This window comes from Macrobrachium rosenbergii, unplaced genomic scaffold, assembly GCF_040412425.1.
Source record: "Macrobrachium rosenbergii isolate ZJJX-2024 unplaced genomic scaffold, ASM4041242v1 60, whole genome shotgun sequence".
In the NCBI taxonomy this organism is placed as follows: Eukaryota; Metazoa; Arthropoda; class Malacostraca; order Decapoda; family Palaemonidae; genus Macrobrachium; species Macrobrachium rosenbergii.
The window spans coordinates 1,164,711-1,179,885 of record NW_027100732.1 but is presented as its reverse complement, the minus strand read 5'-3'; the positions used below and the strand labels follow the sequence as shown (position 1 = coordinate 1,179,885).

The window sequence follows — 15,175 nt, the reverse complement described above, 5'->3', positions numbered from 1 at the left end:
TCTTTCTCTCTCTCTCTCTCTCCTTACATTTAGACACACTCACACACATACACAATCTCTCTCTCTCTCTCTCTCACTGTCTCTCCTGTCATATAAAATCTCTCTCTCTCTCTCTCACAAACACACTGTCTCTCATGTCATATAAAATTTCTCTCTCTCTCTCTCTCTCTCTCTCTCTCTCTCTCTCTCTCTCTCTCATGTCATATAAAGTCTCTCTCTCTCTCTCTCTCTCTCTCTCTCTCTCTCTCTCTCTCTCTCTCTATAGCGACCACCGTTTTCCAGAAGATTCTGCGTCGAATAATAATAATAATAATAATAAATAATAATAATAATAAATAATAATAATAATAATAATAATAAATAACAATAACAATAAATAATAATAATAATAATAATAATAATAATATTAATAAATAATACCTTTTTATCAACGGTCATCCGGCCGCCCCCTGCAGCGCCTCCGGAAGTAGAGGGGCGTCGTTACGGCGTCAAAGTCGGGCAGACACTGACTTTCAAATTCGGGAGTCTATCAACAAAAACCCCCCCAAAAAAGAACTTCTCGAAGATTTGTCTCTCTGGCTCCTCCCCCTTTCAAAGCAATCAACCAATCAATGAACTCGATTTCCGTGACGTCATCGGTGCCATAACCGTCAACCAATCAATTGACTCGATTGCTAATGACGTCATCGATGCCAAACCAATCAGCTGAGATTAGGTAATTAAGCAATTCGACGACGTCGCGTCGCGTTTCGACCAATCAGCGGCGTCGATTTCCACGGGCATGTCAATGCGACCAATCAGCGATTAGAATGTGAACGACCTGACTGACACTGCAGCCAATCGATTGCCAGGGTTTAGGAGGATGATGATGATGATGATGATGTCATCATCATCATCACCACACACAAACACTGCAAGCAGCCAATCGATATTTAGGCTTACGATGACGTCACCAAGCACTGCAGCCAATCAATAAGGAGGATTTCGATGACGTCATCACAACATTGAGTTTTAGAAATATATAGAAGAAATATTTTTCTCTTCGGGGGAAAATTGGTTCTCTAAAATGTCACTTTTTCTCCGTCTTTCTCCGCCCACTTCCGTGTTCCCGGACGGTGCAACGGTGTTTTCAACGACTGCAATTAATAGATAAAGGACTAAGCTAAATACTTGTGACAATTAAAAGCCAATTCGACCGCCAGGTAGATAGAAATCAACCAAAAAACAAAATGATCTCGATGCTCTGGAAAAATTTCCGTCATGGCGCGACGCAAAACATGGGCAAATCGTGACAAAAAATATTATTCGAAATCGCCTAATATCACCGTCGATTTCACCGTCAATCCAATTTCACCGTCACCATCACCGCGCAGAATGACGTCACTGTATAACTAGACACTATTTAGATCTTCACCATCGTTGATGGTGAAGATATGGTGTGCTGGAGAGGGAGAGAGAGAGAGAGATGGCTACCTTGCACTTGGCCCCACCCGACCAGACTGAAGAATATTGGTTTTCTTGCGGGAGAGAGAGAGAGAGAGAGGGAGAGAGAGGGAGAGAAAGAGAGGGAGAGAAAGAGAGAGAGAGAGAGAGGGTGGGCCACTGCAGTGACACTGAGTTAAGGACGCAAGCACATACACACGTGAGAGAGAGAGTTGTCCTGACCTAACATAAGCTAGGTCGGACCTACGTAAACATGAGAGAGAGAGAGAGAGAGAGAGAGAGAGAGAGAAATATATATATATATATATATATATAGAGAGAGAGAGAGAGAGAGAGAGAGAGAGAGAGAGAGAGAGAGAGAGAGAGAGAGAGATATATATATATATATATATATATATATATATATATATAGAGAGAGAGAGAGAGAGAGAGAGAGAGAGAGAGAGAGAGAGAGAGAGAGAGCAAAAGTCAAACCAGAATAACCATATAATAAGACAATAATTGAGAGAGAGAGAGAGAGAGAGAGAGAGAGAGAGAGAGAGAGAGAGAGAGAGAGAGAGAGAGAGAGAATGCAAGACAGAAATAGAAAGAGAGAAAGAGAGAGAGAGAGAGAGGGAAATTCCACCAGCAGGGTGAGTCATCATCTCCTGTCGCAGGAGAGAGAGAGAGAGAGAGAGAGAGAGAGAGAGAGAGAGAGAGAGAGAGAGGTGTCTCAAGGTCAGTCGATGGTTGAGAGAAAGAGAGGAAATCAGCTGACTCCTCACCACCACTGTGCATTCTCTCTCTCTCTCTCTCTCTCTCTCTCTCTCTCTCTCTCTAGATCATTCTAGCTTTCAATCTCTCTCTCTCTCTCTCTCTCTCTCTCTCCCCAGTCTTTCTCTCAATCTCTCTATCTATACCTTTCTCAGTCTCTCTCTCTCTATCTCTCACTTTCTCTCATGATTCTTTCTCTCTCTCTCTCTCAATCTCTCTCTCTCTCCCTAACGACTCAAGAAACTACAGGAAACTGCGAGGGAGAGGAGAGAGAGAGAGAGAGAGAGAGAGAGAGAGAGAGAGAGAGAGCCAAGTGGATCAATACAGGGAGCCAGCCAGAATGGAGCCATGACTAGGATAAGCTGTCTAAATATATAGATAGATATAGATAGATATATAGATATATATATAGTATATATAGAGAGAGAGAGAGAGAGAGAGAGAGAGAGAGAGAGAGAGAGAGAGAGAGAGAGAGAGAGAGAGAGAATTTATATATATAGACAAACAAAGAAATGACACAAAAAGCCTAGAAAATATATACGTATATATATCGGAAAGAGGCTAATTCCCTTCCTAATCCAAGCACCCTCACATATATTAGATAAATAAATAAATAAATAAATAAATAAATAAATAAATAAATACAAATAAATATACATAAACGCATTAATAAACAGATAAATAACCATAAAATTCTATAAAAATTAAAATATTTATATATCGGAAAGAGGGTAATTCCTTCCTCATCAAGGCACCCAAACATATTTATATATAAACAAATAGGTAAATCATTAAATAAATATATATATAAACACATTAATAAAGAGATAAATAGCCATAAAATTCAATAAAAATTAAAAAATAAAATATATATATCAGAAAGAGACCAATTCCCTCCCACACTCAGCCACTCACCTTCTTGTTGTTGGTGGTCGGTCGCTGCTCCATCCGGTGTTTCTTCAGAGCGGCTTTTGCGGCTTTCTTAGAGTAACATGCTCCCATAGCATGATCCTGCGGGGGTGGGGGCGGGGGGTAGAACAGAAAGCATTAACGTGCTGTAAAAACTCCTATAAGACCTATAAGATTATTTATCTATGAATTAATTATGATTTTATAATTTTTTTACTAATTTTTGTGGAATCTTTCCATCGATCGGATGTACCTTACTCATCCTGGTCATCTTAACCCTATAAATACTTCTATAAATCCATCTATAAATAAGTAAATAAACATAAATAGATATCTATATATACTAGGTGGCTGGGCAGAATTGAGAGAGAGAGAGAGAGAGAGAGAGAGAGAGAGAGAGAGAGAGAGAGAGAGAGAGAGAGAGAGAGAGAGACTTGACAGGTGAAACTGATGCACAAATCTGAAGTTCGACTGAAATTAAGTCATAATAAAAATATGCTGAAACTGGGGGGGGGGGCCTGGGGCCCCATGCCCTTTGCATGACCCTGGGGGAGAACTAATAAGGGGAGGACCCTGGGAGAGGGGGTAGAACTACCCTGGGGGGTACCACCAAGGGGAGTTGGATGGCTACAGAATCAAAGCTAAACGGCCCACAGAAACAAAAGGGGCCCCCAAAAAATGGCCCACAGAAACAAAAGGGGCCCCCCCAAAATATGCCCACAGAAACAAAGGGGGCCCCCCAAAATAGGCCCACAGAAACAAAAGGGGCCCCCCCAAAATAGGCCCACAGAAACAAAAGGGGCCCCCCCAAAATAGGCCCACAGAAACAAAAGGGGCCCCCCCAAAATAGGCCCACAGAAACAAAAGGGGCCCCCCCAAAATAGGCCCACAGAAACAAAAGGGGCCCCCCCAAAATAGGCCCACAGAAACAAAGGGGCCCCCAAAATAGGCCCACAGAAACAAAGGGGACCCCAAAAAGGCCCACAGAAACAAAAGGGGCCCCAAAATAGGCCCACAGAAACAAAAAGGGGCCCCCCCAAAATAGGCCCACAGAAACAAAAGGGGCCCCCCCAAAATAGGCCCACAGAAACAAAAGGGGACCCCCAAAAAAGGCCCACAGAAACAAAAGGGGCCCCCCCAAAATAGGCCCACAGAAACAAAAAGGCCCCAAAATAGGCCCACAGAAACAAAAAGGGGCCCCCAAAATAGGCCCACAGAAACAAAAAGGGGACCCCCAAAAAGGCCCACAGAAACAAAAGGGGGCCCCCAAAATAGGCCCACAGAAACAAAAGAGGCCCCCCGAAAATAGGCCCACAGAAACAAAAGGGGCCCCCCAAAAAAAGGCCCACAGAAACAAAAGGGGCCCCCCCAAAATAGGCCCACAGAAACAAAAGGGGCCCCCCAAAAAATGGCCCACAGAAACAAAAGGGGACCCCCCAAAATAGGCCCACAGAAACAAAGGGCCCCCAAAAAATGGCCCACAGAAACAAAAAGGGGCCCCCCCAAAAAAAGGCCCACAGAAACAAAGGGGCCCCAAAAATGGCCCACAGAAACAAAAGGGGCCCCCAAAATAGGCCCACAGAAACAAAGGGGCCCCAAAAAATGGCCCACAGAAACAAAAGGCCCACAGAAACAAAAGGGGCCCCCCAAAAAAGGCCCACAGAAACAAAAAGGCCCACAGAAACAAAAGGGCCGCCCCAAAAAAGGCCCACAGAAACAAAAGGGGCCCCCCAAAAAAGGCCCACAGAAACAAAAGGGCCCACAGAAACAAAAGGGGCCCCCCAAAAAATGGCCCACAGAAACAAAAGGGGCCCCCCCCAAAATAGGCCCACAGAAACAAAGGGGCCCCAAAAAATGGCCCACAGAAACAAGGGGCCCCAAAAAGGCCCACAGAAACAAAAAGGCCCACAGAAACAAAAGGGCCGCCCCAAAAAAGGCCCACAGAAACAAAAGGGGCCCCCAAAAAAAGGCCCACAGAAACAAAAGGGGCCCCCCAAAAAAATGGCCCACAGAAACAAAAGGGCCCACCAAAAATGGCCCACAGAAACAAAAGGGCCCACCAAAAATGGCCCACAGAAACAAAAAGGCCCACCAAAATGGCCCACAGAAACAAAAGGGCCCACCAAAATGGCCCACAGAAACAAAAGGGCCCACCAAAAATGGCCCACAGAAACAAAAGGGCCCACCAAAAATGGCCCACAGAAACAAAAGGGCCCACCAAAAATGGCCCACAGAAACAAAAGGGCCCACCAAAAATGGCCCACAGAAACAAAAAGGGCCCACCAAAATGGCCCACAGAAACAAAGGGCCCACCAAAAATGGCCCACAGAAACAAAAAGGCCCACCAAAAATGGCCCACAGAAACAAAAGGGCCCACCAAAAATGGCCCACAGAAACAAAAGGGCCCACCAAAAATGGCCCACAGAAACAAAAGGGCCCACCAAAAATGGCCCACAGAAACAAAAGGGCCCACCAAAAATGGCCCACAGAAACAAAAGGGCCCACCAAAAATGGCCCACAGAAACAAAAGGGGCCCACCAAAAATGGCCCACAGAAACAAAAAGGCCCACCAAAAATGGCCCACAGAAACAAAAGGGCCCACCAAAAATGGCCCACAGAAACAAAAGGGGCCCCCCAAAAAAGGCCCACAGAAACAAAAGGGGCCCCCAAAATATGCCCACAGAAACAAAGGGGCCCCAAAAAATGGCCCACAGAAACAAAAGGGGCCCCCAAAAATGGCCCACAGAAACAAAAGGGGCCCCCCAAAAAAAGGACCACAGAAACAAAAGGGGCCCCCCAAAAAGTCCCAACGAAGTCCTTGATAAATTCTCCATTTAAAAAGCCATTTTACTATATACAAATAACAGCAGGTCTTCCCAATCCAAAGTCCAAAGTCCATTTTTAATTGAAATCCTTCCTCAATTTTCAAGTTTAAATTTATTTTCAATAATTCTCGTTTATTTTAAACAATTTAGGATTGAAATCCTTCCAGAATTTTCAATTCATTTTTAATAATTCTCATTTATTTTAAACAATTTAGGATTGAAATTCCTACACAATATTCAATTTTCAATAATTTAAATTTATTTTATACAATTTATGATTGAAATTATTCCGTAATTTTCAATTTTCAATTTATTTTCATTTATCTTGAACAATTTAGGATTGAAATCCTTCCAAATTTTTCAATTTTCAATCCATTTTTAATAATTTTAACTTATTTTAAACAATTTAGGATTGAAATTCCTACACAATATTCAATTTTCAATAATTTAAATTTATTTTATACAATTTATGATTGAAATTCTTCCGTAATTTTCAATTTATTTTCATTTATCTTAAACAATTTAGGATTGAAATCCTTCCAGATTTTTCAATTTTCAATCCATTTTTAATAATTTTAACTTATTTTAAACAATTTAGGATTGAAATTCCTACACAATATTCAATTTTCAATAATTTAAATTTATTTTATACAATTTATGATTGAAATTCTTCCGTAATTTTCAATATTCAATTTATTTTCATTTATCTTAAACAATTTAGGATTGAAATCCTTCCAAATTTTTCAATTTTCAATTCATTTTTAATAATTTTAACTTATTTTAAACAATTTAGGATTGAAATTCCTACACAATATTCAATTTTCAATAATTTAAATTTATTTTATACAATTTATGATTGAAATTCTTCCGTAATTTTCAATTTTCAATTTATTTTCATTTATCTTAAACAATTTAGGATTGAAATCCTTCCAAATTTTTCAATTTTCAATTCATTTTTAATAATTTTAACTTATTTTAAACAATTTAGGATTGAAATTCCTACACAATATTCAAATTTCAATCATTTTCATATATTTTAAACAATTTAGGATTGAAATTCTTCCATAATTTTCAATTTTCAATTTATTTTCATTTATCTTAAACAATTTAGGATTGAAATCCTTCCAGATTTTTCAATTTTCAATTCATTTTTAATAATTTTAACTTATTTTAAACAATTTAGGATTGAAATTCCTACACAATATTCAAATTTCAATAATTTTCATATATTTTAAACAATTTAGGATTGAAATTCTTCCATAATTTTCAATTTTCAATTTATTTTCATTTATCTTAAACAATTTAGGATTGAAATCCTTCCGCAATTTTCAATTTATTTTCAATAATTTTAACTTATTTCAAACAATGTAGGAATGAAATTCTTCTGCAATTTTCAATTTTAAATTTATTTTCAATCATTTTAACTTATTTTAACCATTTAGGATTGAAATCCTTCTGCAATTTTCAATTTTCAATTTATTTTCAATAATTTTCATTTATATTCAACAATTTAGGATTGAAACCCTTCCACAATTTTCAATTTTAAATACATTTTCAATAAGTTTACTTATTTTCAACAATTTAGGATTGAAATTCTACTGCAATTTTCAATTTTTCAATAATTTTAACTTATTTTAAACAGTTTAGGATTGAAATCCTTCCACAACTTTCAATTTTCAATTCATTTTCATTTATCTTCAACAATTTAGGATTGAAATCCTTCTGCAATTTTCAATTTCTTTTCAATAAATTCAATTTAATTATAAAAATCTGAAAGGGGAAGGAACCTAACCTAATGGCCGTAACGGAATAGACGACAGGGAATAGACGATAGAGAATAAGACGATAGAACGGCCTTCGAAAGTCTGTGGCCTACGACATCGGTCCAAATGGGATAGACGATAGGGAATAGAAGATAGAGAATAAGGCGATAGAAACGGCCCGAAAGTCTGTAGCCTCGACATCGGTCCAAATGGGATGAGCGATGGGGAATAGAAGATAGAGAATAAGGCGATAGAACGGCCTTGAAAGTCTGTAGCCTCACGACATCGGTCCAAATGGGATGAGCGATAGAGAATAGAGCGATACAGAATAAGGCGACAGAACGGCCTTCGAAAGTCTATGGCCTACGACATCGGTCGAATGGGATAGGCGATAGGGAATAGGCGATAGAGAATAAGGCGATAGAACGACTTCGAAAAGTCTATGGCCTCGACATCGGTCGAATGGGATAGCGATAGGGAATAGCGATAGAGAATAAGGCGACAGAACGGCCTTCGAAAGTCTATGGCCTAGGACATCGGTCGAATGGGATAGAGCGATAGGGAATGAGCGATAGAGAATAAGGCGATAGAACGACCTTCAAAAGTCTATGGCCTACGACGCCGTCCAAATGGGATGAGCGATGGGGAATAGGCGATACAGAATAAGGCGACGGAACGGCCTTGAAAGTCTATGGCCTCGACATCGGTCGAATGGGATAGCGATAGGGAATAGAAGATAGAGAATAAGACGATAGAACGGCCTTCGAAAGTCTGTGGCCTACGACATCGGTCCAAATGGGATAGACGATAGGGAATAGAAGATAGAGAATAAGACGATAGAACGGCCTTCGAAAGTCTGTAGCCTACGACATCGGTCCAAATGGGATAGACGATAGAGAATAGACGATACAGAATAAGACGACAGAACGGCCTTCGAAAGTCTATGGCCTACGACATCGGTCCGAATGGGATAGACGATAGGGAATAGACGATAGAGAATAAGACGATAGAACGACCTTCGAAAGTCTATGGCCTACGACATCGGTCCGAATGGGATAGACGATAGGGAATAGACGATAGAGAATAAGACGACAGAACGGCCTTCGAAAGTCTATGGCCTAGGACATCGGTCCGAATGGGATAGACGATAGGGAATAGACGATAGAGAATAAGACGATAGAACGACCTTCAAAAGTCTATGGCCTACGACATCGGTCCAAATGGGATAGACGATAGGGAATAGACGATACAGAATAAGACGACGGAACGGCCTTCGAAAGTCTATGGCCTACGACATCGGTCCGAATGGGATAGACGATAGGGAATAGAAGATAGAGAATAAGACGACAGAACGACCTTCGAAAGTCTATGGCCTACGACATCGGTCCGAATGGGATAGACGATAGGGAATAGACGATAGAGAATAAGACGACAGAACGGCCTTCGAAAGTCTATGGCCTACGACATCCGTCCAAATGGGATAGACGATAGAGAATAGACGATAGAGAATAAGACGATAGAACGACCTTCGAAAGTCTATGGCCTACGACATCGGTCCGAATGGGATAGACGATAGGGAATAGACGACAGAGAATAAGACGACAGAACGACCTTCGAAAGTCTATGGCCTATGACATTGGCCTTAACGGAATAGACGATAGAACGGCCTTCGAAAGCCTCCTACGACATCGGTCCGAATGGAATAGACGACAGGGAATAGACGATAGAAAGTAAGACGATAAAGTCTATGGCCTACGACATCGGCCCAAATGGAATAGACGATAGGGAATAGACGATAGAGAATAAGATGACAGAATGGCCTTCGAAAGTCTATGGCCTATGACATTGGCCTTAACGGAATAGACGATAGAACGGCCTTCGAAAGCCTATGGCCTATGATATCGGTCCGAATGGAATAGACGATAGGGAATAGACGATAGAAAGTAAGACGATAAAGTCTATGGCCTACGACATCGGTCCGAATGGGATAGACAATAGGGAATAGACGATAGAGAATAAGACGACAGAACGGCCTTCGAAAGTCTATGGCCTACGACACTGGTCCAAATGGAATAGACGATAGGGAATAGACAATAGAGAACAAGACGATGTAAGGACCTTCGAAAGTCTACGGCCTACGACGTCGGTCCGAATGGAATAGACAATAGAGAATAGACGATAGAGAATAAGTCAATAGAAAGGCCTTCGAAAGCCTATGGCCTAACCTGACGACAGGGAATAGACGATAGGATATAAGACAACAGGGAATAGACAACAGAAGGTGGAATAGACAATATAAACTAGAACAGAAACAGAATAGACAATAGACAGGCAATAGCATTTGCAATAGAATACACAAAATAAGAAAAAATAGACAATAGAAGATAGAATAGACAATAGAAGATACGATAGACAACAGAAAATAGAAAATATGATAGGAAATAGACAATAGAAGGCAGAATAGACGACAGGAAATAGACAATAGAAGGGAAAATAGACAATAAGAGACAGAATAGACGATAAGAAATAGACAATGGGAGACAGGACAGATAATAGATGATAGAATAGAAGGAAATAGACAAAGGAAGACAGAGTAGACAATAGAAAACAGAATAGACGACAGGAAATAGACAATAGAAGGGAAAATAGACAATAGAAGATCGTCGACACAAGGTCCGATTCGCGCCTTCAAAAAAAACCTCTCGTTTCAAAGCGAATAAATCGACGCAAAACGACGCAACAAACAAACAAACAAACGCAAAAACGAGACGAACGAACGAACGACCGAACGAACGGGACGAAAACGAGACGCGAACGAGAAACAAACGAGAATAAAACGAAAAACAAAAAAGATTCTCGATACGTAAACAATTCGGACCACGTCCCTAACGACCAACCCCCCCCTCCAAAAAAGTTACCTCCATTCAAAGGCCATTTCTGACCCCCCCAGGCCCCCTAGGGGGTCGCGCTCGACTCACCAGTGACCTGATGACCTCTGCTGTCGTGACGTCACGGCGGGTGCGCTTAGGGTCGTCCCTGGGCGCCGGAAATCGGGGTCAAAATAGGGGAACTTCTGGCGGCCATATTTGATCCTGGAGATTATCGACTGCTTGTGTGTTGTCGTTTCAGCGGCGATTATCGTACATCCGTTGAGGAGTCGTCGTTTTTTTAGGGCGACTTTTGGCGACTTATGTCGTTTTTTGGGCGACTTTTGGGTCGTTTATTCGTTGTTGTTCATGATTAAGTGAATAATCGTTCATTATATTCGATGTATGTTGGTATATAATGCTTAATTATACAATGAATAACCGATTTTCGATCTAAAACATCAACAAAAAATGGTCGTTTTTGGAGGAATTGTCGCGACTTAGCGACTTATTATGTCGTTTTAACGGTTTAATAGGTCGTCTATTCATTATTCATCATATCTAAGTAAACAATCATTCATTATTCATGATAATTAATGAATATAAAGCCTCATTATGCGATGAATAACCAATGAAAATAATGAATTATCGTGATATAAGCGTTGCGTAATATTACGCTATTGGCAACTTTCCAGAATATTTCATCATATTTTTACGTGAATATGAATCATTATTCATTATTTTTATAGGTATGGTGAGTCTATGGATTCATTATAGGATGGGTAATCGATGAATGACGGATGAATGACTCGTAAATGAATAATAATTATAATGAAAAGCGTAAACATGAGAGGTGGTTGTATTTACGCATTGGCAACTCCGTCGACATTCTTGGAGCCGTAACGGAAAAATTCGACTTTTATTAATAATAATAATAATAATAATTATTATTATTATATATATAATCTCTCTCTCTCTCTCTCTCTCTCTCTCTCTCTCTCTCTCTCTCTCTCTCTCTCTCTCTCTCTCTTTTCCATTTCAATTACCTATATCTGTCTCTCTGCCTCTATCTCTCTCTCGCAATATCTCTATTTCTCTCTCTCCCTCAATTTCTGTCTCTCTCTCTCTCTCTCTCTCTCTCTCTCTCTCTCTCTCTCTCTCTCTCTCTCTCTCTCTCTCTCCCTCAATCTCTGTCTCTCTCAGATAGGTAGAAGACGATTCTCTCTCTCTCTCTCTCTCCCTTAATCTCTCTCTCTTTTCCCTCTCTCTCTCTCCCTTAATCTCTCTCTTTCTCTCTCTCTCTCTCTCTCATATGGTTAGAATACGATTCTCTCTCTCTCTCTCTCTCTCTCTCTCTCTCTCTCTCTCTCTCTCTCTCAATCTCTGTCTCTCTCAGATAGGTAGAAGACGATTCTCTCTCTCCCTTAATCTCTCTCTTTCTCTCTCTCAGATGGTTAGAATACGATTCTCTCTCTCTCTCTCTCTCTCTCTCTCTCTCTCTCTCTCTCTCTCTCTCAAAACAGAATTTTCATGGAAAGAGAGAAAGATAGATTGATTTGTAATGAAGTCTCTCTTTCTCTCTCAAAACAGAAACTTCCTGGAAGGAGAGAAAGATAGATTGATAGGAAACTCTCTCTCTCTCTCTCTCTCTCTCTCTCTCTCTCTCTCTCCCAGACGAAAAACCGCAATCGATATGAATGAGCGACAGATTGGCGACGCATATCAGACGTATCGATGTATAAACCACGTCTGCTATCTCTCTCTCTCTCTCTCTCTCTCTCTCTCTCTCTCTCTCGCGATCAAACCGACCAGAAGAATCGTTATCGTACATCGGGTTGACGTCCAATGACGTCATCCGGGACTTCGGCGCAGGTGCCCGTCGTCTGCTAGACCCAAAAACCCTCTCGATTTGAAATTGAAAACAAACGGATATTTTCGTTGTTTTTTCCTAATTTTCTTTGTTTTTAATTGTTTTTGTGTGTAAAAAACAATAAAAATATATTAATTTGTTTTATTTAATTGTTTTTGAGGCCTAAATATATTTAGATTATATAAATAACCGTAAATAAACACGAAATCTTTAGACCTTTCGGATGCTTTAGACAAAAAAAGTCTCGATTTGAGACCAAAACAAATCCATTGTTTTTCATTGTTTTCTTTGTTTTTATTTGTTTCTGTGTGTAATCAAGAAAAACTGTATATTTATTTGTTATATTTACTGGTTTTTCAATGCTTCAGTTATACTAAATAGCTTTAATATTCGCTAATAAACACAAAATGTTTCGGAAGCTTCTGACAAAAAAATCTCGATTCGAGATTAAAAACAATTATTTTTTGTTGTTGTTTTATCTTGTTTTGTTGTTTTTGTTTGTTTTTATGTATAAAAATAAATAAAATATATCAATTTGTTTTATCTATAGCTTTATCCATCCATAAATCGTGCGAAATTGTTATAATAATCGCGAATAAACAGGAACTTTTTAGTATGCTTCAGTCAGAACGAATCGATTTGAAACGAAAGCAACCAATATTTCAATTGCTTTTAAATTGCTTTCATTGCTTTCAAAGTCTTTCCATGAACAAAATACGCAATAAATACATTAAATTGTTATATCTGAAACTTTATTAATGTCTAAATTATACTAATTTGCGATAATATTCGCCAATATACACAAAATCCTTCGAATTTTTCAGACGAGTAGGTCTCGATTTGACACCAAAACAAATCAATATTCCCATTATTTTTACGTTGTTTATTTGTTTTAAATTGTTTTTGTGCGTCAAAAATAAAACAATAATGTCAAATTGTTTTATTAACTGTTTTTACAATGCCTAAATATGTTAAATTGCGATAAAAATCGCAAATAAATAGGGAATATCTAGACCTAAATTCAAAACAAACGAATATTTCAATTGTTTTTATATTTTTATTTGTTTTAATTTGTTTTTATGTATAACAAACAAAACAAATATATTAATTATATTATAACTGCAGCTTTATTCATCCATAAATCGTAAATAATTGTAAAAATAATCGCAAATTAACAGGAAATGTCTAGACCTCTGTGTGAATTTCAAAACAACGACTATTTAAATTGTTTTTACCTTTTTTTATTTGTTTTTGTGTATAAAAAACAAAACAAAAATGTCTGTTTGTTTTATTTACTGGTTTTGTTTTGCCTAAATTATAATAAATTGCGATAAAAATCGCAAATAAACAGGAAATGTCTAGACCTACGTGAACTTCAAAACAAATGAACGTTTCAATTGTTTTTTCTTTGTTTATTTGTTTTGATTTGTTTTTATGTATAAGAAACAAAACAAATATATTAATTTTGTTATATTTACAGCTTTATTCGTCCATAAATCGTAAATAATTGTAAAAATAATCTTAAATAAATCGAAAAATTTAGATCCATTCAGATACAACGTCTCGATTTGACACCAAAAACAAACGAATGTTTCAATTGTTTTTACATTTTTTGTTTTTTAATTTGTTTTTATGAATAAAAAACTAAATAAAAATGTTTATTTGTCTTATTTAAAGGTTTTCTAAAGGCTGAATTGAACGACATTTTCATAATATATTAAAAAAATCATCTTGAAATCTTTCGTTTGCTTAAGAGAAAACTTGATGTTATGAGACAACTCAGATATTAATACGGAACAGAGGAGAGAGAGAGAGAGAGAGAGAGAGAGAGAGAGAGAGAGAGAGAGAGAGAGAGAGAGAGAGAGAGAGAGAGAGAGAGAGAGAGAGAGAGAGAGAGAGAGAGCGTTTACTATTACTCTATCTTTTTCTCTCTCTCTCTTTCCATGAAGTTTCTGTTCTGATGAAAAGAGAGAGAGAGTGAGAGAGAGAGAATCGTCTTCTACCCATCTGAGAGAGAGAGAGAGAGAGAGAGAGAGAGAGAGAGAGAGAGAGAGAGAGAGAGAGAGAGAGAGAGAGAGAGAGAGAGAGAGAGAGAGAGTAAATATTCGTCCCTACAGCCACCCTCCCGAAGCGTGGCTTCGAAACATATCCAGAAACATTATTTAAAATACATTTAACGATGTATATATACTTAGAAGAATATTTAAAGTATTTTAAATACATTTAAATAATACAAATATACAAATAAGAATATTATTTCGTATATTAATCGTATTTAAAATTTAATTTGACTCCGTGTTTCGGTGTGCGCCGATACTCGGTGTACGATAACGCTTAGGAATGTTCGTCTGTTTATGCCTTACGTTATAGACGGTATCGTATATTCTGATGGAATTTAATCGATAATTTATACTTAATTAAGTTAAATAAACGTAAATATATGAATAAATAAATGATATAATGAGGAAATATATAAGAAAACAGCAAATTCCAGAGACGTTACGACAATTTGCAGCTTCCGATCGTATACGACTGATTGCATAGTCCGAACTCCATTTTAACGACAAATAGCGATTAATTTGAGGTTAAATATGTTAATTTAATAAATAAATATTAAAATTAACTTATATTAACATTTAAATTCGTCGAAAACGACCAAAATCCGTCTAAAATTGCGACAGTTTTCGAGGATTCGTCAACCAAAGGTGTACGTGTCCCACGACCCAGAATGAATCAATTTAACTC

At 38.4% G+C, this 15,175-nt stretch overlaps 1 protein-coding gene across 6 annotated transcripts in view; it reads right to left on the bottom strand.

The window, feature by feature from the left end:
• The window catches only part of LOC136838284 (serine-rich adhesin for platelets), a 53,995-nt gene extending 43,183 nt beyond the window's left edge, over nucleotides 1-10,812 (bottom strand). For 3 of the 6 annotated variants that reach the window (XM_067103149.1, XM_067103150.1, XM_067103153.1), the window contains exons 1-2: nucleotides 10,672-10,812; nucleotides 3,112-3,207 (exon numbers count right to left, since the gene is read on the bottom strand). In XM_067103149.1, coding sequence (XP_066959250.1) covers nucleotides 3,112-3,198 — 87 coding nt within the window. In that variant the 5' untranslated portion in view covers nucleotides 3,199-3,207; nucleotides 10,672-10,812. Of the gene's footprint in view, nucleotides 1-420; nucleotides 1,502-3,111; nucleotides 3,208-10,671 lie in introns of those variants that run through there. The other 3 variants (XM_067103155.1, XM_067103154.1, XM_067103152.1) reach the window with 3 other exon arrangements.
• Nucleotides 10,813-15,175: the final 4,363 nt, after the last annotated feature.